This window comes from Manis pentadactyla, chromosome 2 (assembly GCF_030020395.1).
Source record: "Manis pentadactyla isolate mManPen7 chromosome 2, mManPen7.hap1, whole genome shotgun sequence".
Classification (NCBI taxonomy): Eukaryota; Metazoa; Chordata; class Mammalia; order Pholidota; family Manidae; genus Manis; species Manis pentadactyla.
The window spans coordinates 23,982,623-24,009,190 of record NC_080020.1 but is presented as its reverse complement, the minus strand read 5'-3'; the positions used below and the strand labels follow the sequence as shown (position 1 = coordinate 24,009,190).

The following is a 26,568-nucleotide window of genomic DNA, read 5'->3' as shown; positions in this document are numbered from 1 at the left end:
ACCTCTGCTCCATCCCTCCAGGAAGCCTTTCTGCCTCTCCTCAGGCTCCCCAGCCCCACTGTTATGGATGTTCATAGCCTCTGGGCTCTCTTGCCCTTAGACAAGTTACCCAACCAAGTCTTGTTCCCTCTGTCTGTAAAGCAGGAAGAATGACACCCAGAAACAGGAGACAGAAATGTGGTAGTATTTGCCCAGCACCCAGTGCCTGGCTTCTCGTATATATTTACTAATTGTTATTTCCCATCTTCCCCCGGCTCACTTGTTTTTTCTTCTTTGATGGTTCTTGCCCCTGTCCTCACCACCACAGCCCTCTCTGTACACTCACCCCCATAGTATATCAAGCCCTCTATAAGGGTAACTGCCAATGTCCATCTTCAGGATGAGTTGGGCTCCACTCCTGCATTGCCTCCTGCTGTGGTACATTTCCATTTGGAGGTCAACCGAACCTCCGAGTGACCCAATTTTGAACTCATCTTATTCACCACCAAATCATATCACCCTTCCTGTTCCTCTTTTTCTGCTAACAACATAACCACGTGAAGAGCTATGAAGGAAATAGGGCTGATTGTGAACAAGACTAAATTTGAAGAGGGGACGTGGGATCAGTCCTGTAATAGAAAAACTCCAGAAGGCTGCACAAGAGGTTAAACAGAGGCCAATTTGGGCTTGATCTAGGCAAAACATACAAATGAAAAGAGCTATTCAATAATAGAATTGGAGTTCCCAAGGATATAATGAAGCAGAGGTTGAATGGCCACAGATAGGGAAGCCACAGAATTGCTCCTTTGGGGACCACAATAATATAAACCCTAAGAACAACTGTCACTTAATATTCAAGAGGTTTCATTAGGCATGATTTTGCAAACTATAGAAACCAGGACTTCTAGGAGTACATACTTTAACCTAAAGCATTCATCTTTTATTTAAATGTACACTCTATTATAACTTTTAACGGGTCTTAGGAATTATCTGTGCTTAAGGATAGAATTGAGGAAGAAGAGGTCCTGATGCAATTAAAGCCAGTGATTTAAAAGTGTAGATCTGATCATGCTTAAACCCTTCAGTGGTTTCTCACTGTTCTTAATACGTAAACTATAATCCCTGTGATGGCCCTCAAGGCTGTTCCCTATCTGTCACCAACTTACTTTGGGCCCTGGTCCATCTCTTGCTGTGGGGTCTCCTCACACTGGCCTTTGTACCTTCACCTGGCTAATTCCTGCTCACCCTTAGCAATCTGCTCAAACACTACTTCCTCAAGGCAATCTTTCCAAATCTCCCAAGCTACATCACCCTTTTACAGGTGCCCCTGTTTCTCTGTGGTTGCACTTTTCACATTATAATGAACTGTGGGGTTGAATTAGCTGCTAGCAGGAGCTCTGTGAGGGCAGGGCCCTTCTTGCCTTTGTTCATGGCTCTTTCCGTGGCACCTAGGATAATGCTTGGCACATAGGAGATGCTCAAAAAATGTCTGTTGAGATCATGGATAATGAATAAATGAAAGAAAAATACAAAATTCACGGAGTAGAAGTTGGATATGGCCACTTTCAGTTCCAGGATTCTCCATTTCAATAATTCTCATTTTAGGGACAGAAACATAGACTTCCTCATATTCATCTTCTCCTTGGCCTTCATGCTTTCACAATAAAACCCCAAATCCTGTTGTTACTGAAAAATGTAGCCTGATTTCTTCTCTATCCTGTCTCCACCTTCCTATTTCCACTCTTGCTTTCTCCAGCCTGCCTTAGGGATCACTCTCTGTTTACCTAAAAAGCAGCGGTTCTAAAATCCAGCTGGGCTCAGAATCATCTCCTATGAAGTTTACTGAAAATATATCCCCAGAGATCAATGGGTCTGAAATGAAGTTTGGGAATGTGTACTTTTTGCAAAGCTGCCAGGTGGGTCTGATAGGCTCACTGCTCTAACATACCGCCTTCATTATGATCCCTGACCTTGTTCAGACACCCTCTGGGATTCCTGGTTGCTAACTCTAGCACCACCTTGCACGCTTTTCAACCAAGCAGGACTCTAGGGTCTGGGTCTGATATCCAAAGTAGCCTTCTGAAATGTCTCATTTTATCTTTAGAAAGCCAAGCAAATTTTCTATGATAGTCCCTAATATGTCTTAACATTCTCCCCCCCCCACCGCAAAAGTCTTTGCACAGTGAACTTTAAAGATGCACTGCGTTTATCTCAGGGTTTCTCTTTTCCCACCCCACATGGCCCTTCACCATGGGCTCCCCCAGGGTATATGAACTCACACCTGAAAAGACAAATCTCCAATAAATGTCTAATGCACAGCACCAGAGTGAAAATGGGTCTGTACATAGAAGCAGAATCCCATATCCTAGTCCTGGCTCAGTCACTTGCTTATTTAATATGAGAACATACATTTTCATAAAGCTTTTAACTTTTAGAAGCATTTTCACATTTACCAGCTGTGTCCATTTTAGCTTAGTGTCAGAGATGTTGAGTGCCATGAAGTGCTTCGTCCAGAGCCTGGGGAGCCTCTGGGAATCATACACACTCCTAACTCAGCAGTCGTACACTGGGAGGCTCACTGGGGGCAAGAAGGAACCTGTATAATAAGAGGGATATTCAGACAATTGACACTAAAATTCTTTTTCTGGGGACCCTTCCAGCCCTGAGTTTCTCTTCTGTGATTTCCCTTAACTCTGGCAAAAGCCCTACAAAGTAGACAGCTGAGACATCTCCCCACTGGACTGATACAAAAACTGAGGCTCAGAAATAGACTCTGCTGTCCCCTCCCTGACAGAGACCAGCTTAGCATCACCTCCCTATGAAAACTTCCTTGTCACATCCCCCCTTCTACCTCCTCTCTGATTTTGGGTGGCCACCACCCTCCTCAGTCTTGGCTTTGAGGTTTTATTGCACAAACTTAAATGCATATATATGAGTCCTGTGGTTTGAGATTGTCTTTTCATCTCATTTCCAGTGTCTAACACACAGCAGATGTTTAATAATAATAGCCAACTAAGCACTTACCATGAGTCAGGCAGTTTAAATACATGCACTGAGTCATTTAACAACCATGAATTTGATGAAGTTTAGCCTTCATGTACATAGAATATGCCATGAATTTCATTAGGAAAGAAATTCTACCCAAAAATGTTGCCTACTGCTGTGAGTTAAGAGTATCTATACAGTGAGTAGCTTGTATTTTCTAAAATCACAGATAGGGCATGTTTATAAATTATAAATACATAATTTTGTATTTAAAGTTGCATTAAAAGTTATTATTGCCCATAATTCATTTTCAGTACATAATTAAAAATTTGTGTATATATGTATTTATAAAATTATCCCCATTTTACAGATAAAGAAACTGAAGCTTAGAAAGGTTGATTTATTTACCCAGTCCTTCCCACCTCCAAATCTAAGTTCTTTACTAAATGCTGGAGGATCATCCCCAGGTCAGTTATATGCAAGACTTGCTCAATAAGCCACAAGGACTTAGAAGGCAAAGATATCAAAGTGGTAGGCAGAGAGGGTGCCAAAAAGCACAGGAGGGAAAGGGGATCTGAAAAATTCCAGGGGTCATCCCCTGTCAGTGAGTGGTGTGGCCAGGCAGCTGGCATGAGATTTTATTTCTTACCATTCACACTGCCTTCACTATGGCCCTCATAATTCTGGTATTTAGAATTCAAGAAACCCTCATTCTCCTGAAATCAACAAAGAGGCTGCCCCAGGGGGCACAGGCAGGGTTTGGCCTCCATCTAAAATTCCATTCCGGGAATCTCAGCCATGCCCAGAGTGGGGGCAGGGGTGCAGGGCCAAAGGGTGTGATTCTTCTCCCTGGCACAGCTGTCAGGCTGCTGCGGAGGCACGATGTGGCGTCACATTGCAGTCATTCTAGCTCTGGGGAATTTACCAACAGCATGTCCTGCAGGAGGCAAGCTCAGGGGCTTTTTATAGCTCTCTAAGAACCTAGGGGAAAACTGATCCCCTGAGAGAAGTGGGGCACGTGTCTTTTCTAGGCACCATTCCCTCAGCTGTGTGGTCCTAGATGCCCACAATTCAAAGTAGGCTAAGAGTCATGGCTAAGTGAGCAATGTGGGGTGAGGGAAGCATGCTCACTCTCTGGGAGACAGGGATCCCAACCAGACCCAGGTCCTTGAAGCCCCATCTTGGGCTTCAGTTTTTTCAACATCCAGGTGGAAGTATTATATGCAGGATCTGCACACTTCAGCCCATGGACTGAATCCAGCCTGCCATCTCTTTTGGTAAAGCTTCATTGGAACGCAGTCACATGTATTGGAACACAGACACATGTATGGCTGTGGCTGTTTTCTCACTACAAGGGCAGAGTTGAGTCATGGCAGCAGAGACCAAATGTGGCCTGCAAAACCCAGAATATGTACTATCTGGTCCTTTACAGAAAAACCTTTCCCACCCCTGGATTGGACTGCAGAGAGTTTGGGAGGGTCTACCTGGGGCACTGAGGTGAGAGTGACTCTGAGGGGCGTCCAGGCTGAGGAGCGAAGCACTGTCTTTTAGAACATACAAGACTATGTACTCAAAAGTAATGATGAAAAGACCCCAGAATGCCATTTACCAGTGTTTTTTGAGCTACCTTTAGCCCTACCTACGATCCTTCTGCAAACAAAATGTTAAGGGATAAAGCTGCTCTGGATGAAGTGGGAATGGGAACACTGAGTCCAGCCACTCCATTCCGTCTACTCCCAGCGCAGCCCCTAAGGAAGTGATACAGATCCCACAGCTCCATCAGAAGAGCACTTGAAACCACCTGTCTGATCCTATGTCCCTCATTTAAGAGCCAGAGAAACTGAAGCTCAAGGGGCAGTGTCTTCCCCTGGTCACATGATGGAATGCCAGCTAGATTTCCACAGAACCATTGACATGGTCATGAGGCATCAGCAGTGCACAGACAGCTCTCTGCTGGGGAGAAGACATGCCCATTTCCTTTGGGGGCCTCAGGGCTGCCTTAGTGGCCAAGACACGCCTCGCTGACTTAGCAGCGCACAGGGTTCAGGGCTGTGACTCGGCTGGAACACATCGCCGATACCTGCCCCTGCTTCACAGTAGATGAGTCAAGGTTTATTTCTGAGAGCACTGGAGCCAAAGAAAGAAAATAAAAGTTGAATTGGATCTTTTTTAAAATTTATTTACACCAAGATATGTTTTTATAAAAATCAGAAAATCTCTTATAACTAAGATATTAACTTGTTCATTCTTCTCTGTTTTTTTTTTCTTCAAATTATTCAGCAGATGAAACATCCTTAAATCAGTGGCATCTTAGAATGGAGAGATTATAATTTACACTAAAGCTTTCTTTTGAAGACAGAATCATATTTATTCATTTGTAAAATAAATATTTCTTCTTCCTGCCCATTCTTATTGAAGGGCTTGCTGAGAACAGATCCAGCCGATAAGAAACCAAGAGGGATTTTTTTAGCTCCACTTGAACCAAGAGGAACACTGGTGTAGGAGTGTGCTGGGAAGCCAGAGAGACTGACCTTTTTCCTCACCTCCAGCCAGCAGTCAAGTGCAGTTGGAGGGGCCACAGAGGGAAGCAGGGCCCCTTTGCCCCCAGAATCTTCTAGTAGGGCAGACAAGTAAGATTTGGCCACCAGTGCCTGTGATATGAGATCATATCTGGTCAGCATCCATCACAGAAAATATAAAAAGGATCAGAGGATTCAGGGATATTTTCTATTCAGGAACTTCAGAAACACAGGGGGGATGGCCTTCCAGGTATAGAAAATGGCAGAGTACAGAGGAAATGGCAGAAAGAGGAAGGTACAGAAGCTTGCTCAGAGCGCAGTCCGGTAGGTGTGTGCCTACAGCCCAGAGAAGCAGGTGGAGGTTAAATGGAGCCTCAGGTCCTTCCAAAAGTAGGGCCTTATCTCGCAGGTCCCTTACTGGGTGGGTTCCAGTGCCCTAGAGGCTGTGTAGCTCAAGATTTGTAACTATAATAGAGGCAGCATAATGTGGGATCCAGTGCATCGGCTGCCATGTCAGGTTGCCAGGGTTTGAATTCCAGCTGTACACAATCCACCTGATCCCCTGAGTCTCAGTTCCTTCAAGTAAAAATGGAGATAACAATCTCCCATCTACATATGGGGCATAACTGGATTCAGGCAAGGAAAGCACGCAGGACATAGGAAACATTCGATTAAAAAAAAATCTAATACTTAAAATACAGACTTGTAAATAATTGTCTTTCTTAATGAATTAGAATGGAACCCCCACTCTCTCTGTAACACTTAACCTCTCACTTCTCTCCCATCTGCCGTTCCTGGGCAGGGATGGAATTACAGAGGAATTAAGGATAAGCCACAGGGCACACATGCAGCATGTGAAAATTTTTTGTCATCTCTGTCACAAAGGAAACTGAGGTCTGAGCCCTGGGGAGCCACTGATGAGTCATGAGCAGGAGGGCATCATGCTGCGGGATGCCGTTTGGGGAAATCAGAACCAGCAGCCAGCTGACGGCAGTGTGGAAAGGAAGCTTGGAAAGAGGTGACCAGTCAGGAGCAGTAAACACAGCAGTGAGCAGCGGACTGTACACCATTAACTCACCTTCCTGTTTAAGTTAAATGTTAACAGGGCAACATAAAACTTCAAACTCTGTCCATTTACAAATAGAATCACCTGAACAGAATCGCTGGCCTACTGGGGGGGCCAAGGAGGCATTTGTCTGGGGCTCTTCAGGACTCCAGACGTTCATTCCCAGGACCTTCAAGCGTCATTTTCTTGGTTCCCCACCCCCAGACCTGGAGGCAGGAATCATCCCACGGGTTTGGCAAAAGCTGCCGCTGGATGAGAGACGGGTAAGATTCCTCAAGGGAGGAACAACCTAAGACAGGCACAGTCACAGGGGGGCCATCAGGTGAGAAATTGGGGATCAACAGAGGTGAGGCTTAGAACCTCACCCCCCCTGTTTTGAGAGAAATCTTCTGCATCCATGGATGTTTTGTTGCCCTTGTCTAGCTTGGATTAATACTTAGTCTATAGGCACACACCTGATCATCTACATTTGCCCTCTTACAGCACTAAACTATGTTTTCTACCTTTATCTTGCATCTACCTACCACTTCAGCATTTTATTAAAAATAATAATAAGAATAATAAGGGAGAAATGTGGGATTCACATATAAATCAAGTATAAAAATCAAACCAATAATCATAATTGACCTGATTGTTTATAGTTCATGATGCGTGATCAAAACCGAAAGTTTCTTTGATGACTGCCCTTGTACTGTTCACCATGCAAGAACTTATTCACTATGTAAGAACTTGTTCACCATGTAAGAACTTGTTCGTTATGCTTCAGAAGATTGGAGACTGTTGAGAATTAGGCTTGGGGTTGATTAATGATTGTGCATTGAGCATTGAGTCCCCTATACAGAATTTTATTGTTGTTAACAACCATTTGATCAATAAATATGAGAGATGCCCTCTCAAAGGGAAAAAAAAGAAATAAAAAAAAAGCTGCCACTGGATGGCTGGGCTCCTTGTTGGCTGGGTTCCTGGGCACCTGGTCTAGCACCAAATCCAGGGTTAGCACTGGAGGCTTTTGCAAGCAAGGGGAAGGAAAGGAGAGAGGGAAGAGGAGGGACTTCCCACCTGAGCAGCAGGCAGGGTGACCATTCTAAACCTGACCTTCAGCCTCCCTCCTAGAACAGCCACGCTAACCCCAGCTGGTGCTTAAATCCCCTGTGATTGCTAGTATCATCAATAGTAATAAGCAGCTTTTACAGAGAGACTCATATGTGCTTGGCACAACGCTTCATACTCCATACATTATCTCCCCTCTGCTTACTGCACGCTCCTGAGAGCACTGCTCTCATTATCTGTTTGACAGATGAAAGCACTGAGGTGATGTCCCCTGCCTGGGATCACTGGGCTAGGAAGGATAAATCCCAGGTCTGATTCTGGGTGTTTCTCACCCCAGTTGCCCAGTGTCTCAGCTACCCACTGTACTGACTCTCCCTGGCCTTCCTGCCATGGGCTCGGACACTCTTGGAAGGGACATCTGCTGTCAGTTCAGATTCTGAAAGTTCTATACAGTGAACCTAATAGTGTGGGCCCGGAGCTACCACCCGCTGGCCCAGGTCTGCCCTCCAGCCCTTCCAGTGCTCCAGGGTACAAGTCTGTTCCACCCTCCCTCTCCCCCACCCCCATGAGCTGTTCTGCTCTTAGAGACAGTTGTCATAGGCAGGATTTATGTCTCCTCCTTGGTCTACTGTCCTTCCTCTGAATTCCAGATTGTCAGTTAACCTGTCCCTGGTGCATGTATTATGTACCCGTTACGTGCTGGGCACTGGGAAACAGTGGCAGATATCAAATGAGGCATCGTCTCTACCCTCATGGATTCAGTTTAATGGAGAAGGACATGGCACAAGCTGGCTGCTCTGGAGGGCAAAACTGGATGACCTCACCTGTCCAGGAAAGCAGGATGGGTCTCTGGAGTAATCGGTCTAAACAAACTCTCAGAGGATGAGTGGGCAGCACTATCTGGGGAGTGGGGGAGATTTTAAATAACATTAATAGTCAACTTGGTATGCACCAGCAACTGCTCTAAATATTCTGTATTATACCTCACTGGATCCGCATGATAGCCCTCTAATGTGTAGATATTATTACTATCCATTTTGCACATGAGGAGACACAGAGAAGTTAAGTGACACAGCTATTAGTGGGTAGCATTTGGAGAAGAAAAGGCCATGCAGAGGAAATACCATGAACAAAATCACACTGAGGTTTCTGTGGGCTGATTGTCAAGCTAATCCTTCAACTTTCTGAACAGAAAAGCTTTTCCGTCTCATCTCAGGAATCCTGCAAAGGCTGTTGTTTGAGGAGAGGGGAGCCGATGGCATATGTACCATTAATCACAATTTACCAATGTACAAAACTTCAATTTACAGAATGCTTTCACTTTTCACAGACATTGTCTGATTTGAAAGGTAGGTAGGCCAGTTATCATCAACCCACTTTAATCTTGAGAAAATTGAGGCTCAGAGACATGAAGCAATTTTCCCAAGGCCACACAGCCAGTAAATATGAAGCTGAGGCTTAAACCCTGGGCTTTGGCTCTAGCTTCTGTGTTTTCTCCTCTACACTGTACAATGGGGGGCCACAAAGATTCAAACTTGGTACCTTTGATCTCCAGAAAGTTGCTTTGCCTCTCTAGGCCTCAGTTTCTTGTCAGTAGAAGTAAGATAAGAAGAGCTCCTACCAGGTAGGGTTGCTGCAAAAGATTAAATGAAGTGATAGGCACACAGTGTTAGGCATGGAGAGTATTCCCACAGTGGAATATCATACAACACAATGAATGAACACAATGACAGGAAACAAGATGCATAAATCTTAGCAGTATAATGGCAAAGAAAAAAGTCACAAAAGATTATCTATAGCATTACACCCTGTTAATAAAGTTAAAAACAACTGAAGTTTTTTATTTTAATTTTATGGATACATCTAGTTGCAGTGTCACTGTCTACAAGGAAAAGCAAAGACATGACAAATACAGCCTTCAGGATGGCAGTTAGGTAGGTGGGAGAGGCGGAAGCATGGGATCACGGTTAGCTGCAGCGTATCATCCAGATCCTGGCTTTTGCTTTGAATGGTAGGTTTGTGGGTGCTTACTACATTAGCAAAAACAATTGATTACATAAATAAATAACTAAATAAAAACGGAGCATGCCAGGACCAATAATGACAATGTCTCATAAAACAAGAATGAAGATTAGTCCAATTATTACCCACCTGAAGTCCTATTTTAAAAAAGAAATAAAAAATATTAGGCACAATGCCCAGTTTGTAGAAACTGTTCAATAAATGTTCTCTGTCATTCTTGGATAACTTTAGTATTACCTGCATTGCCCACATACCCCGAGCTAGAAATCCTTAATGTCTGCACCAGGCATCAATAGAAATAGGTGAGATGGGTCCTCAGACTCAGACTTCTCAGCAGCAGACCAGCCCCACCTAGGCCTCTGGCTAGGTGCCCATCCTATGAATGGATACCAGTGTGCAGTGGTCGTGAGGCTGCCTGCTGCTATTTCAGCAAGCTTTGGGGTAAGGAACTATTAGAAGAGGGCCACAAGGCAGCACAATGCAAGTGACTGGAAGCTGAGACTCTAGAGTCATTGAATCTTGGTTCTGCTAACTGTGTGCTTTTAGACAAATGACAGTGCCTCTCTGAGCCTCACTTGGTTCATGTGTAGAACAGAGAGTAAAAACAGTGTCTACCTCACATGGTCATTATAAGGATTAAATGAGGTAATCCATGCAAAATAAGCTTAGCACATGTGGAACATCTCTTAAGAGCACACAAATCCTACTTGCTGTTTTCATTGGGTGTCCCAAGCCATTCCCTGGACTACTTCTGTTTCCCCAAACTTTTGGGGAAGGAGGTGGTGCAGACTGCTGCAAATGGAAACAGCTGCCATCTTGTGTGGAGTGGAGGAAGCATGTGTGTGTCAGTTTTCCACTTCCTCCGGGAACCATTTCCTTTGTGAGCTGAACAGGGAGAAATCTGCAGACAAAGGAACAATTCTGGGAGAGCCCAGTCCCACAGCCAGAAGTCACTTCCTCGGAGTCAGTGGCTTGCCCCACCCACTCCTGTCTGGAAATGGCCCCTTGAGAGGGAGCTATGGCTTCCCTGGTGGCCCAGGGCTAAGGATCAACGTGCCCAGAACCGGGGCCCTACTGGTGGTTTCCAGACCTGGGCAGGGTGGCTGCTGGAAAGGCCATTTAAGATGCAGGGCTTCCCTGAGCCTGTCACCCTGACCTGGCTCCTGGGAGAGTCACCAGAAACGACCTCACGACCTGCTTCCCCACTGACCTGCAGCGTCCAAGGCCTCTGGCCTCCCTGTCCTCCCGAAATAATAGTAGATCAGAGAACTGTGCTACCTTGCCATCCCTGATAATAACCCCACAGTTTACAAACCCTTTCCCAGCAATTCCCCATCTCCTGCTTGGGGATTCTCCCACATGGGGATACTAAACTCCTCCTTACAGAAGAGGAGAATGATGCTCAGAGGGGTTAAATGACTTACCCTAAATCCTACACCGTCAGTGGGAGGAGTTACAACCTAAAGCAGACCCTCTCATCCCAAATTCCAAATCTTTCCACTCCTCTTGACTACAACCCTTCCTCGGGATTCTGTTTCTGTCCCATGGAGTCACACTTGTGCTATTCTTTTCAGCATAAAGGATATTCAGTTTTCTGCAGAGAACTGTAATTACACCCACAAGAGCCCTCCACGGCGCCCTGTCCCCTTGCCCGCACCCCCTCACAGGAGCTACATTTAACTCCCGGAAGCCTTCGGCTCTACGGCCCTGGCTCTGCAGCTGCGTCTCTTTGCTGCTCCTTTTCCGTTCTTTTCCAGCCTGCGTGAACGCTGTCCTCCCCGAACACCCTGGGACAACAGGAAGTGTGTTTCAGTGATTAACGATACGAGTCCAACCACTGTGCCGGCCCCTCTGAGGCTCTGCCCGCTGTGTGGCCTTCACTAGGACTCAGAGAGAAGGGCTTGTAAATTCAGAGGAAGAAAGTGAGACATCCCCATGGCCCTAGTGGGTAGATTTGCAGCAACTTGGAAGAGACCATGGGCAAGGGAAGGAGAAATTTCTGCACCCACAAAGCAGAGGGGCAATTTTACAGGCCTCCTGTGCATCAGTAGGGGCTTCTCTGCAGAGCTGGACAAAGACAGCGTCCTGGAAGGGCACGGGGGCCAGGCATCGCTGAGTAGCTAGCTTCTCAGTAGTCTCAGTTCCCACACCTGTAAAATGGGGCTGGCCCACCTTGTCATAAGAATTAAATTATGTAAATAACCCACATAAATCTTTTAAAGCAGGTATGCCATAGAATAGTAATGGAAAAGCAATGTAAATAGCCAATATTGATTGAGCACTTCCTGTGTGTCAGACACTGCTCTAGGCACATTCCCATGTATTAAGGCCTGTCCCACTGATAAGGTACGTACAGTCATAGCTCACCAGTGATGTACATGAAGCACGAGGCAGTTATGTAAGTGTCCTAAAAGTGCACAGCCAAGAAATGGGGAAAGAGGACTTCAACTCAAGTAGTTTGAGTTGCTCAATATGTTAGTGATCATTATTTCCCAATTTCTATGTTAGGATTAAAATTCACCACTTACAAAACATGCATCACAAAATCTAAATCTATTGGTAGCCGTATTCACGTGAAGAAAGTAAGTTCAACCAATTAGGGTTTGGGGAGCTAAGCTCAGTGAGAAATTGGCCTTCTGCTTCCTCTTGTTCCCAGGGGCTTCTCTGTATCCAGGTTACCTTTTTAAGAGATCGAAATTGGGTTATTTTGCTGTTTGAAAATGAGAAAGGAAATCTGAATAAACCAAAAGAAAAATTATAAGCCCTTCCTAAAAACGCACTCTGACAACTCTATTTTCCATTTTTAAATCCGACTGGTTGCACTTTCTCTGAATTTGGAAACAAAGAAGGATTAGTTATCTTTGCCCTAAAGAAGCTTGTCAATTAGTGAGATGGGGAAAAGAGAAATTGCGTTTCCTCTTACTGCTTTGCCATTTAATGAAATTGCAGCTTGTAAGCTGTTCCAAGCATTTTTGTAAATTCCAGAGTCTCAAAGATGCCAGTAATGAGATCACAAGTCAAAGGGCCCACTTTGCTGACCTGGTAGTTTGCTAAAGTTTAATTACTCATTTATACTTTGTAATGGAAATTAGACTTATTGCCTTTGAGATCTCTAAATTGATCTGCATACTGGCTGTGATAAATGCTTTCTGCCTGAAGGTTTCACTCAGGCTGCATCAAGGGTTCAGATACAGTCCTGGGAGCAAGGAAAATGCTTTTTGCCTATGGCTTAATATCTGCTCTATACAATCTCATTTTTATTTCAATTAGGTGGAGAAGGTGAAGGAGCAGAGAAAATTGATCTTCCTCTTAGTTGAGTATTCACCAGGAACAATAAGCACTTAGTGGCCTAATCTTAGATCTATCTTTAAATAGGTTTCTAATTTTACTTGGCAAACATTTGTACATCCCAGAGAACAATTATCGCCCATCTTGAGTTTCTGTGCCCGTCTCACTTGGTGAAAGACTGAAGACTTATAAACAATGATTAAACCATTTCTTCCTGTGTTTTTTTCCTCATTGGAATTCACTGTACCTCCCTAAGTCTCAACTAAACTAAACAAGGTCAGTGAAATGTATTTATTAGTGGTTCTAAGTAAACTTTAGCCATAAAGAAAGTCCTGTCCTGATGCCCCAGTCTGTGCTCAGAAAACAGAGGTGACCTAGACCAGGAGCAAAGGTGGGAGGGGTGTGCAGGTTAGAATTGGTGAAGGAGATCTTTCCTGAATGGAAATTGCAGAAGCAGAATTCTTGGATTGCATTATTGCCCCTACAATTGAAAAGATGTCCCGTCACCTGGCATGGAGGGGTCCTTGGGATGTGAGCGCCCTGAGGGAAGGGGCACCATCGCCAACCCCAAGCTCAGTGTCAGGTCCAGAGCCATGAACAGTCAACGTGGTGAAGCTGACGGAGGCCCCCAGACTCTCCCCAATGTTGAGCCTACCCCCACACCTCAAACTGCCAGGAGGTCACATGTGAATGACAAGAGTACCTGTCAAGTAAAGTGAGTGCCATACACATTGCTTCATTTCATCTTCACAATGACTATGTGACTATGTGAAGTGGCTATTATCATTGCCCCACTGTTTGCAGATAAAGAACTGGAGCTTAGGAAAGCTAAGAAATTTTCCAGGGGCCTGTAGCTGGAAAATGGCAGAGCTGGGAGGGGCACCCGGATTGCACACAGCCTGTGCCCTTAGCCATTCTTCTAGGACTCATCATTTAAGTATCAAGCTTTGTGTGAATTTAACACTAGGTACTTTTATTTTCAATTGGTTGTATGACCACATAGCTAAGTCAGCCACCTGGACCCTTACTTTCCTTGGACCCTTACAGTGAGAGGGCTGGACTAGGTCATCAAAGTATTGTGTTCATGGATTAAATGCTCAAGGGGCATCTACTATGACTGAGACACAGCCCCATCCTCATGGACTTTGCAACATAACTATAGCAAATCAGTCACTAAATACTGTCTGATCAGCACTCTGGAGCCCACACAGTTCTGAGTATTCAGCAGTGGCAACAAGAGCACAGCCTGATTGAGTGAGTGCTGGCTGCAGGCATAGCAACAGGTGAAGTGCAAGCATGGCCTTACCTAGTTCTCCCAGCCTAGGGGGTTGGGATCCTGCTACTCTCATTTTACAGATGAGAAAATCAGGGCTCAGAGTTCTCTAACATGCCTGTCTATGTACAGCCCAGAAGAAGCAGCACAAGAATTCCAGAGTACGTAGGTCTGACCCCAAAGCCCTAAGCACTGTGATCCTCTAAGCAAGACTCTGCTCCAGCGTTATAATCCTCCACAGGGGCTCCTAGTCTCCCCTGGGCTTTCAGTTATTTCAGAAGGTGATGTGGAATAATAATTTTTAAGGAATAAGAGAGGTCTTCCCACTTTCGTTATGTTCACAGACATGACTCATAGTAGGTGTTTCCCAGTGGGGTATTTTTCAAAGGTGGAACCTTGGAATCGCCTGGAATACTTGTTATAATGCAGGCTCCTGGATCCCAGGACAGGGCCTATGGAATCAGACTCTCTGGATAGGTGGTTCAGGAATCTACCTTTCTAACAAACTCCTTCCCTCTTATTCTTGCTAAAATTTGGGATTGCCATCCTAGGATATATATATATGTGCCCTGCCAGAACCAATCATGACATTTACATGCACATGGATTTCTCTCCAAATTAAATTTTCTGATTGTTTAAATCCTGTGACTTCGGTTCTCTGGCATTAAAGCTGCCATTGAAGACACTTCTGTATTCACTGTGTCTGAGAATTTTGGGGGAGAAGTCTGTATTGTCTTTGAAGAACAGTGCACTGGCTGAAAGCTTTCTTGTATCCATGATGTATAAGGTTCTCTCTGGGATGAGATACCGCTGCTCATCAGGTATACACTTTGTGTCACTTGTTTTTCTTCCATGAGATCTTCACAGTGGGGGCTCTGAAGTTCACAAACATACCCCGTGGGGAGACCACTGAGCAGGACTTTCAGCCCCACAACAAGAGTCTCCCAGTGAGGGGTCCACAGGTCAGGAGCCCCGAAGAGGTCATGGTCCAGAGCCCTCAGCGGGAGGGCTTTGAGGGCCACCCACCTCGTCTCTGCTGTGGCCTGGCTTCTGCTGCTCTGAGCCCAAGTCTTCTGATGATAGATGCAGGCACAGCAGTACATCCTTTGAAATCAGTCGGACCTGGACTCAAGGCCTAGCTGGCCTTACGTCTTACTGGCTGGGTGGCCTTACTTCTCCAAGCCTTTGTCTCCTCACTTGTAGGGCACAGATAACAACACCATGTACCTTTTGTGCAGTTTATAAGGGTTAAATGAGATGATGCACATTAACTGCCTAGCACACAGTAACTACTCAGCCTAGAGAAGGGCTCTTGCCCATTCACTGCCTGCAAGCTGAGCTCTCCCCCATGGCTCATGCCCCTCTGCCAAACACACTGTAAGAATTCCAGGTGACTGTCCCCCTCTGCCACCTGCTGCCTGCCAGCTCAGTCCAGCCTGGAGAAACCACCACCAGCACTAGCTCCCCATTGCCCATCCGCTTCACTCAGTTCCCACCTTCTCCTTTGCCCTGGACTTTTGTGATCACATCTCAGTTAAATGAAAAACACTTAGAAGTCAAGGTCCCATGTTAGGAATCCCATCAAGGACAGGAAAAAAAATTTGAAAAGGTGTTACAGAGCTTGGTTACAAAGCATGAGTTACAGCTCATGTTTTCAAATGCAGACAGCCCTCTCAGAACCTAATTGTTCTTACTTTAGAAACAATTGTAATAAAACTTAAATTAGAAGCAGGAGAGCTTTTAGAAGCAGGAATGCTGCCACACATATCTTGCTGATAGCAGCAAGAAGAAAGGGTTATAACCTCAAGAAAAGAAGGATGGGGGAGGGAGGAGAAAGCAGGAGAGAGGGAGAGGAGGACAGATGGAGGGGCTTAGGACACCCAAAAAGCTTAGCAATGTGAGGTCATTCAACTGAAAGACCACCGTTCTCCAAAAACTATGGCTGGGATGGTGGGCGCCTTGGGGAAATCCCCAAGGTACTTTCAGCGGGTACCTAAGGTCAAGCTGCTTCTGCGCAGTACTAAGACCTCATAAGCCTTTTTCACTCTCATTCTCTCACGGGTATACAGTGGCGTTTTTTTCCAGAGGTTATGCAAGTGTGATGATGTGGTAGCAGCTCTGAAGGATAATGAGATATGTATTCTTCTATTTTAAAATGTTCTCAGTGTTAATTGTTAATACAGTCAATATTAATAGATATAACCTACATAAAACAAAAGCTCCCTGGGGTCCTCAATAATTTTTAAAAGTGTAAAGGAGTCCTGAGGCCAAAAAGTTTCAGAACCACTGGTAGAGGGATATAAACAGCCCCTGCACCCTGTAGCCTTGACGTTCCTTGACAAAGCAGAGCAGTCATGGATTTTCAAATGTGAACCATGGCTGCAGGCCGCAAGAAAGCACCCGTGGTGCCCTGTGGGGCCTTCCTTGTGGCATTCACCATGGCCTCCTTTGAGCGTAATGACGTGTGTGTGAGAGACAACGGAGACGGGGAGAAGGAGAATGCCAGGGGAACATCGAATAAGATAAATGAGAATTTCTAACTTAAGGCCTTGAGTGGCACATAATGCTTAGTAAATATTTAGGAATTAAGTGAACCGACTTAGGGTGTGACTGTTGAAGGTACAGAGAATTTGTGATTCCATTTGAAAATATCATCTTCATAACAGCTAAAATTTGTCTACAATGATTTTGAATTGTTTCCTCCTACAAAGAGGGAGACCTGGCTGACGTGGCACTGCATGGGCTCGGTGACACTCCGGGCACCTTTCACTTGGGCTCTGAGGCAAACAATGTCCCCTGGAGTCGTGCCACTCAGCAGTTTCTAGAAGTCACACAAACTAGGACTCAACCTGGCTCCACCTCTTTCAAGCTATGCGACCATCCCATGGCTTCCCTCAGCCTCCACATCATCTTCTGGAACATAGGTACACAAGCAGGATCTCCTGAGGCCGCTCTGTGGGGATGCGGTGAGAGAGTGCGTGGAAAGGCAGTGCCTCAGCACCGGGCAGGAGATGGGGCTCATGAGGTGGTAGCTGTTAGTATCAGCTCATTCCCAACAGATCTGAGGTGATGATGGAATACCACAGAGAACAACATCACATTTTTCCAACAAGTGCCACTTATCTATATAAAGATGCCTATTTTTTTAAAAAGTCCTAGTGTGGTCGTCTGTTCACTTCCTTTCTCATCAAACACATAAAGTGAGCACCCACACTGAGCAGGCCCCAGACTACATCCTAAGGAGGCTGAGATTCTTAGTACAGCCTACACTTCCTAGAGTTCCCCAGCCTGCTGAGGGAGGTGGACACAGTAATCTGCACAGTATACATCAGCATGGTAAAAATTATAATGTCAGCAGTAATAGCTGCGTTGGGGTGAGCATTTACTATGTACAGGACAAGGCACTTTTCACGCATGGCACAGTTACTCTTCACAGCAACCCTATGAAAGCAGGTGCTGTTATTACCCACCTTTACAGAGAAGGAAACCGAGTCATGGGTTAGGTAACTTACCGAAGGTCCCACAGCTAATGAATGATGGAGTCTGACTTGAACCCAGGTAGTCTGGATCCAGGGCTGGTCCTCTTATGCATCATGTTAGAGCGCCTCTAACAGGCAGACCCTGTAGCTCCAAGTCTGAGTCTCATCGTTCCCTTAGGCGAGTCCAGGGGGATGCCGGAGTGGGTGGAACATGGAGTTGGGAGTCAGGAGACTGGAGCTGAAGTCCTGGCTCTTCTGCTTGCCTCTGTGGAACTTCAAGCAAGTTACTTATCTTCTCTGAGCCTTAGTTTCTTCATCTAAAAAGTAGGGGTGATCATGAGACCTATCTTAAAATTTGTTGGTAGGATCATATAAAATACTGCAAAGCAATATAGCACCTTTGTTAAAAGGATAGAGTGAGGCAACCAGGTCCAGTCAAATCTCTGCTGTCTGTGTGACCCTGGAAAAGATAGTTAACCACTCTGAGCCTTAGTCTCATTCTCTATATAATGGAGATAATAAAATGCTTGATATGAGACTTAAATGAGACTGTAAGTATGAAAGGCTCATGAACACAGTGCAGTTCATGAACACTGTTCAACACAGGTTAGCTTTTATTATTATGCACAAGTGATTGGCAGGTTGCAGAGAAGGACAATACTACCACTGTAATGAAGCTGGTTTTCCTCAGGCAGACCAAGGGCTGTGTTGCTGTTCAGGACAGGGAGGCATTAATGACATCATGGTCTTGGCACGCACCAGTCTTTAAAGGAGTCTGTGCTCTAGGATTTTTCCGCTCTGTGTGGTCTCAACCGGCAGCAGCAGCAGCTGGGAGCTTGTCCAGAAATGCAGATCTCAGGTCCCACCCCAGACCTCTTGAGTCAGAATCTGCATTTTGATAAGATCCCCAGGTAATTCCTATATATACTCAAGCTGGAAAATACTGGTATAGCATGGACAGAAAGAATGGTGGTGACAGTCTGGGGCCTGGGATGAAAAGGGTTAATGTTTAGTTTGGCTCCTGCCACGGCACCGGAAACAGAAGGTTCCAGAGATTGAAGTGTATGAACCGGTGGGACAGGAAGGCTCCCTTCCTGCCTGTGTCCTGAACAGCGGGGGCCTCCGGCCTGGGACCAGCACTGAGCCTCAAGCGACAGTGAGGAAGGACCCTGGGTATGCAAAGCAGAGAGCATGCTGGGACAAGGGAGGCCTAAATGCCTCTGCTCAGGCTGCCTGGGCTCAAGGTGCCAGAGTGAGCCCAGGAGGTTCAAGGTCATATGAGGTCTGAGGCAGAAGGGGAGGCCCAAAGAATGTCACCGTTAACTGAGCAGGGCTCTCCCAAGGGAGGCTTGTGACGGGCAATGGGACAGCCATATGAGGGCCTCCGAGGCCTCCCTGTTGCGCCGGGCCCTGCCCTCTGGCCCCTGCTTGCCTGGCCTCTGTGGGCGGGTGTGGGGCTGGGATCCTGGACACAGAGCCATGACCATGCTTCCTTCTCAGTGCTGGAACGGCTGCTCCCTGAACTCACGGGGCTGCTCAGCCTCCTGGACCATGAGTACCTCAGTGACACCACCCTGGAGAAGAAGATGGCTGTGGCCTCCATCCTGCAGAGCCTGCAGCCCCTCCCAGGTCAGCCATCCATGCTCTGCACAGAGCTCCTCGGGAAGCCTCAGTCATTCCCCAGGGCCTGCCAGGAGGGGCCTCAGAGCACGGCACAGGACTTCTCGTGGCCTGGCCGACGTCCCCCTCCCCTCTGGCCCTTCCCCACCACAACCCTGGCTGCAGTCTTTGTACTCCTCCATCCACAACCCACTATGGACTCACACACAACACGCATGCCGCACATATTCACATACACTCACGCATGCAACACACTCTCACAACTCACAGGCTTAGCACATCCATAACAAATACACCTACATATGGCACACAGGCAAATACACGATATGCTCTCACCAACAGCACATGCTCGGGTACATAACGAGCACATCAAGCATCACACACCTGTTCTCACACACAGCACACAGGACACAGAACACACACAAACGTAGATCTGTGTGCATAGCACACACAATAAATGCACACTAGACACACAACATACACTCCTACACAGAGATGCACATGCACACACATGCTCACTTTGTAAGTGGTCCACCAGCCCCACAGCTTTACCCATACTCCCTCCTCTAGTCCCCCAGCCTCTCTGTCTGTCTGCTCTGCATGCAGCAAGCCTTCCTCATCTGCTCCAGCCTTATCGCTACACCCCAAGTCAACTCTCGAGATGACACATATAAATCCAAGAGCTTGCTAAACTCTAAGGAGATGCACTGCGTCCCACAGTGTTGGAGGGGTCTGAGTTATGTGCAGGGAAGGCACCACTGGTGACTCTTTTAGCCCCACTTCTCAGAGACCAATAGGTCGATGTCATCTGCTGCCCTCACAGGACTGTGGAGATGAGAGAGGTGGCACTTCACAGCCTGTGCCTGCCAGAGCCTGTCCCCAGGCATCCCCAGAGCAGCCCCTGTACCGTTTTCTATAGTGGGCTCTGGGCATCCTTTCACTTGGGAGACAGGGATCCTTAGTAACAATGTAAAAATAAAAATGAAGTTTGAAAGCCATGGGAGTAATTTAGGACGTGCGCATGCTTTGTAAACCAAGTGCTGTGTCCTATGTGGGATGAAGTCCGAGCTGGGAGGGGCAGCCCTGGCCCTGCTCGGAGTCAGTAGCAGCCCCCTCCTCCCTCGCCCTGGCACATTCTCCTTCCTCACAGCAAAAGATGCCTCCTACCTGAATGTGAGCGCAGCGGACCTACACTTTGGGCCCAGCTTCGTGGAGTCCCTCTTTGAAGAATTCGGCAAGTAACCCTCTCCCAACCTCAGCTGGAAGCCATCCTCTCCTGCGAGTGTGTGTCACCACCCCAGTCTCTGGAAGGATCCCTGGACTGGGTGGGAAAATACCTGCATGTAGGCCTAGCTCTAAGGTCACAACATCGAGTCACTTTGGGCAAGTCCCTTGGTCTCTCTGGGCCTTGCCAGGTCTGAAAGTCTCATCAAAACCTGTACTGTTATGGGAAATCATCCCTGAAATTTGAGGAAATGTAGGGATGAGCATGCAGGCAAAAGAAGGGAGGACACATGGATACTGTCTTGCCTGCTGCTCGCATCCATCACAGCAGTGACATCGGTACTGGCTGTGTGCAGGCTATTTGAGGTCCCTGCTGTATCCCAAAGGAAGAGAGCACTGTTCAACACCAGCAGAAAGCTATGGATCAGGTGAGAGAGTTTAGGGACTGACAGACTTAGGAAAAACCTTGCACCTTCATAACATAATCTCTGAGACTTTCCAAAGCACCACACCAAATATTATCTCATTAGATCCTCTCCATAATGCTGGGAGACAGACAAGGCAGGGATAATTATTATGACCACTTTACGGATGAGACCAGGACTCAAAGTGTCTAGCAAGCCTCACTTGCTCAGGGTTACTAATGGAAGTGGTGGTAAAGGCCTCCTGACCCCTAGTCCAGACTTCTTGCCACACTGCCGTGCTCATCCTTGGCTTTCTCTGCCTCAATGGCTTGACCCTCCATAGACTGTGACCTGAGCGAACTTCGGGACCTGCCAGAGGATGATGGACAGCCCTGCACAGTAGCTAGACCCAAGCCAGCCAAGAGCCCATCTCGGAAACAGGTGAGTGCGGCCTGGGTTCCCACACCCTCAGGCCCTCTGTCCCTCTGGAGGGGCAAGAGCTGCCCTCCCTGCTAATGCTGGGGACCCTCCTGGTTATGCAGGGCCCTGTTTTCTCCTCTGTGTGGTAGTTAAGGGCAGAAACAGCACCTTGAGAACATTTCAATGGCTCTTGACATGCTCACTGTGCCCATGCTGAACAAAGATAATGTGGGGAACTGACCTGTCCCTTCAGGCCCAAAGGACGTTCCCACCCCAACCACTGACTGCTATATTACAGGCGGAGTGGTGGGGAACCTCAGGACCACAGCTGACTGGCCTCTGCCCTCTTTCCTACTGTTGTGTAGACATAGGCAATTCATTTCCCCTTTCTGAGCCAGAATTTTTCACCTAAAAAATGAAGGTTTGGATCCTACCTAGGGTCCCCAGCCGTAGGGCCATAGAATCAAGGCAAGGGGCCCATAATCATGTCAGGCGTTGTCTGCCGACTGTGTGATTCACTGTTATCGTCACCATCAATGGTACCATTAATTGACCACTTACTCTGTCCATTATATGCTCACACCAACTGAATGAGGTTGGCAAGAGTTATCCCCATTTTACAAGTAAGGAAACTGAGGCTAAGAGAGACTAAGTGACATGTCAGTGTCACACAACTAGGAAGTGACAGAGCTTAGCTGTAAAGCTGGGGTTTCCCCGGCCCCAGAACCTAAGCTCTCAGCTTTGAGGCACTACTGTTCTTCACATGTATTTAGAAGCAGTTGCCAAGTATTGCAGAACTCACAGCTTTCGATGATCCTGCATGTACTCAATCAAGACTATAACTACATCTCTGTGGCAGTCCACAGACTTTAAGATACAGAGAAGCCCAGATGCTTAAATTATTGGGTTAGAAACATAGGACCAATGAATTCTCAGCGTTTCTCAACCCGGCCCTTCGGTCTCTCTCTGAGAAGTTACAGCTTCACTGTGTCCTGTCCTCTAGGAGCCCTGGCCTCCCTGTCCCCCAGTCACCCTCCTGTCACTCCACATGCTCCTGTGTGTGCCCCTGGCCTTCTTGTCTTACGCCCTCCTCTGCTCCCCTCCAGGCAGCCCACCTGCCTCCGCCACTCCCCAGCAGGCCTCCACCCGAGGACCACTACGAGGAGGCCCTTCCCCTAGGGCCTGGCAGAGCCCCTGAGTACATCAGCTCCCACAGTAAGTTCTGGTCTCCTGGGGGCTGGGGGTGAGGAGGAGAAAGAGGCTCCTGTCCTGAAGCTCCAACGGACTGGAGCTCCAAGCCTGGCACCCCCAGCCATGCCACATCCTGAGGAGATGCCTGAGCATCAGCCTCTTTAGCGATGGCCTGGATGGGCAGTGGGGATTTTGCCCCAGAGATCAGGGGCCTGGGTTCTAGTCCCAGTCACATAGCCTTGTGTGACCCTTGCCCCATCTGGATCTCTGTTCCCTGTCCTTAAAATAAGGAAGATGAGCTACATACATGTGTATAAATGTGCTAGGATGGAGATATGCAGACGACCACTCAGTATGGCTCCTAGCACTGATGCTGGCATTGACCTAAACACCCCTCTTTCCATGAACTGCTGCAATAATTTGTGTTTCAGCAGAATCACATCTTAAATGTGGGTTAGGTTGTAAAGTCAATGCAGAAGATAAAAAAGTACATGGTCGAAATCAGAGGTCTTCAGAGCAGAGTATGGGCTCCCCAGGGGATTCATGAAATGATGTGGGCAGATATTAGAAGCTTTATTTATATTTAGTTTAATACATCTTTTTAAAATTTCTTTGTGAATGTTTTGTAGTATTTGTAATCTAATAATATTTGTGATTACTTTACATATATATAACTTATACATACATAAATATATATATTTTTTTACTGATAGGCAAGCACAATAAAACAATTGAGAGGACACTAAATAATTTACAGGTACAAATCACCTTTGAAAGATCATTTAAATCAGCTATAAAGGAAAGAATCTTTAATTTTTGACTCACTGAGAGATCAGTTTCTTCCAGAGTTGCAACAGATGTCTGTTTCTTTAAGGATCAGATAAGTCACTGGCTTGGGTATAAGGATTTAACATTGCATACAAGAAATTATATTACAGTTTTTGGATGACCCAGCATGTACAGTTGAACTCCTGTTAGATGTTGTTTGTGTGAGACTATCATTCAGAAGCATAGTGGAATATCTCCAACCAACAAAAAATAAGCAGGTCTGTCTGTGCTGATCAGAAGTGAATTCTAAGATACATTCATTGAAAAAAAAATAAACACAGACGCCTGCATATAACATGATTCTATTTGTTACCACATACATTCATTTTGACAGTTTTTCTCAGATACACAAGAAACCATCAACAGTATTTTCCTGTGTGAAATGAATAGAAATCTGGGTGAAGGGAACATATTTTCCCATTCATACTCTTCTGTACTGACTTTTTTTTACCATGGGCCCTTTTTTTTTAATTGTAGAAAAATACATGTAACATAAAGTTGGCCATTTCAGCCAAAGTGTTCAATTGGTGGCACTTAGCACATTCACAGGACTGTGCAGCCATCACCACTGTCTAGTTCCCAAACACTGTCATTCCAGATGGAAACCCCACACCCATTAAGCAGTCCCTCCCTGTTTCCCTCTCCCCTGAGCCCCTGGCAACCACCAGTCTGCTTCTGCCTCTGTGGATTTGCCTGTTCTAGACATTTCACATAAATGGAGACATAAATGCGTTGTCCAGCTTATTTCACTTAGTGGAATGTTTTCAAGGTTCACCTGTGTCATTGCATATTCAGTACTTCTTTCCTTCTTATGGCCAAATAATATTTCATTGTGTGACTATACCATATTTTATTTATCCCTTCATCAGTCGATGGGCATTTGGGTCAAGCCCCTCAGCTGGATAAGGCTCCTCCTGCTCCCCAGAGTGCCCACTCACCTCTCAGAGAGGGCAGAGAAGCCACCTCCAGACACAGAGGGGATCTTGAGGCAGGAGGTGGGGGAGGACCTCAGTAAGAGCCAGGGCACCTGTCCAGGGAGAGGGCACCATGCCTGTCAAGGGAGTACCCTTCCTCTCACACAGTGTCCAGCCCTGCAAGGTGTCTGAGCCCTTTGCCCTTCCCCCCATCCTCTTCCCCACCACACCACTTCCGCCCCTACCCCCATCTCTGGCCCTGACATGCAATCCACCACACAGGATATTTGTTGGGAAAGGCAGACTCTGAATCTTACTTGGGAGATAGAACGTGGTGTCTCCATTGCTGGGAAGTGAGTGCTGCCATCCTCAGGAAACAGATGGATGGCAGGGGCTGGGAGCCCAGAGCAGCACTTTGAACAGTATGGTGTGAGAATGAGTTGGACGAGGTGAAGGAAGGCTTCCTGGAGGAGGGGATGTGCACCTACTCCCTGACCTGACAACCTTAGTTCCCATCCAGGCTCTCTCACTAGCAGACTGTGTGGCTTCGGTTTCCTCATCTGTAAAATGGGGCTGATACCCACCTCCACACTGTGGGACTCAGAAGAGATAATCATAATGACATCTGGCATTTGTCTAGTACAGTCTATGTGTCAGGCACTACCTGAGAATTTATACAGACTGTGTTACTAATCCAAGGTGGAAACTGTTCTTGCCACTTTAAGGTGAAGAATATGAAATGCAGAAAAACTGTTTTCTTTCCAAGGTCACTTGATAAATGGTGCAGATAGGTTTGAACTCAGATTGATCAACCCCAAAGCACAATCGTTAACCTACTGAACTTCAGAATATGTTCCAGAGACCATCTGCATCTGCATCAAAATAACCTTATTGTTTTGTTAAAAAATCTAATGCCTTGGAGTTCAATTTATTTTCTATTTTTACGTATGTTTGATAATGTCCTATTAAATAGGTTTTTTTCTAAAATGCAGATTCCTCAGCTCAGCCCACACCAGTGAATCAGAAATCTCTGGGTTCTGTATTTTAAAAAGATCCCCAGTAATTTTGATATTCTGATACAGAATACAATTTGTGATACAGATACACCCAAGCCTCTGAATGGCAAAGTGTTGTGAAAATTCAGCATGGTCAGCTGTTGCATTCACTACTGTAGGCATTATTTTTATCTCCTCTAGTCCAGTTCTCCTATATAGTCAGAGGTTTGAAAGGAGAATTGCTTTGACAAGAAGAGGGAACAAATGCATCAGTACATGAGCAGAAGGGCTGAGGTGGCGGAAGCTGAGGCAGAGGCAGAGCAGGGGTAGGGACTGAACCTAGGGAGCTGGGGAACCACTTCCCACAGGACAGAATCAGAACTGCGACCAAGGGGCATGCACACCCCCCAGTGCTCCAGGGTCCCTGAGGAGGGGCTAACTCCTCTTTGCTGGGAAGGTCAGAGGAAAGATCTTTGAGCTGGGTCTTGAAGGATCAGAAGTTCTCTAGCAGAAGCTAAGAGAGCACAGGGAATAATGAGAACACAGGCTTGGAAGGGTGAAAGGGCCTTAGCAGTTCCTGACAACAGGAGCAGAGGGCATTTGGGAAGCTGGAGCAGATGGGTGCCCAGAGGAAGCTTCACACACTGTCTGGGGAGCTGCAAAAAGCTCCATTCTCTCTTCCCTGAAGAGGGGCATGGTGTCCAGGGTCTTGCCTAGCCACATCCCCTGGAGTCTACATTTCTCCAACATGTGGCTCTTTCTGCCACCCCCAACAGATGGCTGCAGCCCGGCCCACTCCATCATAGATGGCTACTATGAGGATGCAGACAGCAGCTACCCTGCAACCAGGATGAATGGGGAGCTGAAGAGCTCCTGTAAGTATTGGGCAAGTGTTCACAAGGGTTCTGTCCTCCGAGAGCCAGTCCTACCCTAACCCTTGGCATACATGTGCCCACCCTGAGGTCACCAGAGGCACCAAAGCTTTTACTCAGAGATCCTGGGATTCGCTGAAAGACCACTGGCCTGAGAGTCAGGAGCCCTGGATCTGCCCCTTGCCTTGGCCCTTGGTGACTGGCCTTAGATGCGTTGCTTATTCTCTCTGAGCCCCCAGTTTCCTTCTGTATAAAATGGGGATTTGTTGGGTGCTGTGAAAATCCCTGAGACAAGGGATACAAAGATGATGGGGTAATGACAAGAGCTGATGGTTACTGAGCACTCACTGAGTGCCAGACACTGGGTGAAATACTCTACACTCACTGATCCTCACAATAACCCTGTGAGGCAGATACTGTTGTTTGTTATGACCATTTT

At 46.5% G+C, this 26,568-nt stretch overlaps 1 protein-coding gene across 7 annotated transcripts in view; it reads left to right on the top strand.

Annotated features, from left to right (window-relative positions):
• Nucleotides 1-26,568, top strand: part of AFAP1L1 (actin filament associated protein 1 like 1) — an 81,351-nt gene that overhangs the window by 11,262 nt on the left and 43,521 nt on the right. For 6 of the 7 annotated variants that reach the window (XR_008993443.1, XR_005023935.2, XR_008993445.1 and 3 more), the window contains exons 2-6: nt 19,162-19,290; nt 20,432-20,515; nt 21,253-21,350; nt 22,436-22,544; nt 26,034-26,132. Coding sequence is in view for 4 of the 7 variants with exons in the window: in XM_057490937.1 (XP_057346920.1) it covers nt 19,162-19,290; nt 20,432-20,515; nt 21,253-21,350; nt 22,436-22,544; nt 26,034-26,132 (519 nt within the window). In the remaining 3 variants the exon portion in view is untranslated. Of the gene's footprint in view, nt 1-18,816; nt 18,835-19,161; nt 19,291-20,431; nt 20,516-21,252; nt 21,351-22,435; nt 22,545-26,033; nt 26,133-26,568 lie in introns of those variants that run through there. The other variant, XM_057490945.1, reaches the window with a different exon arrangement.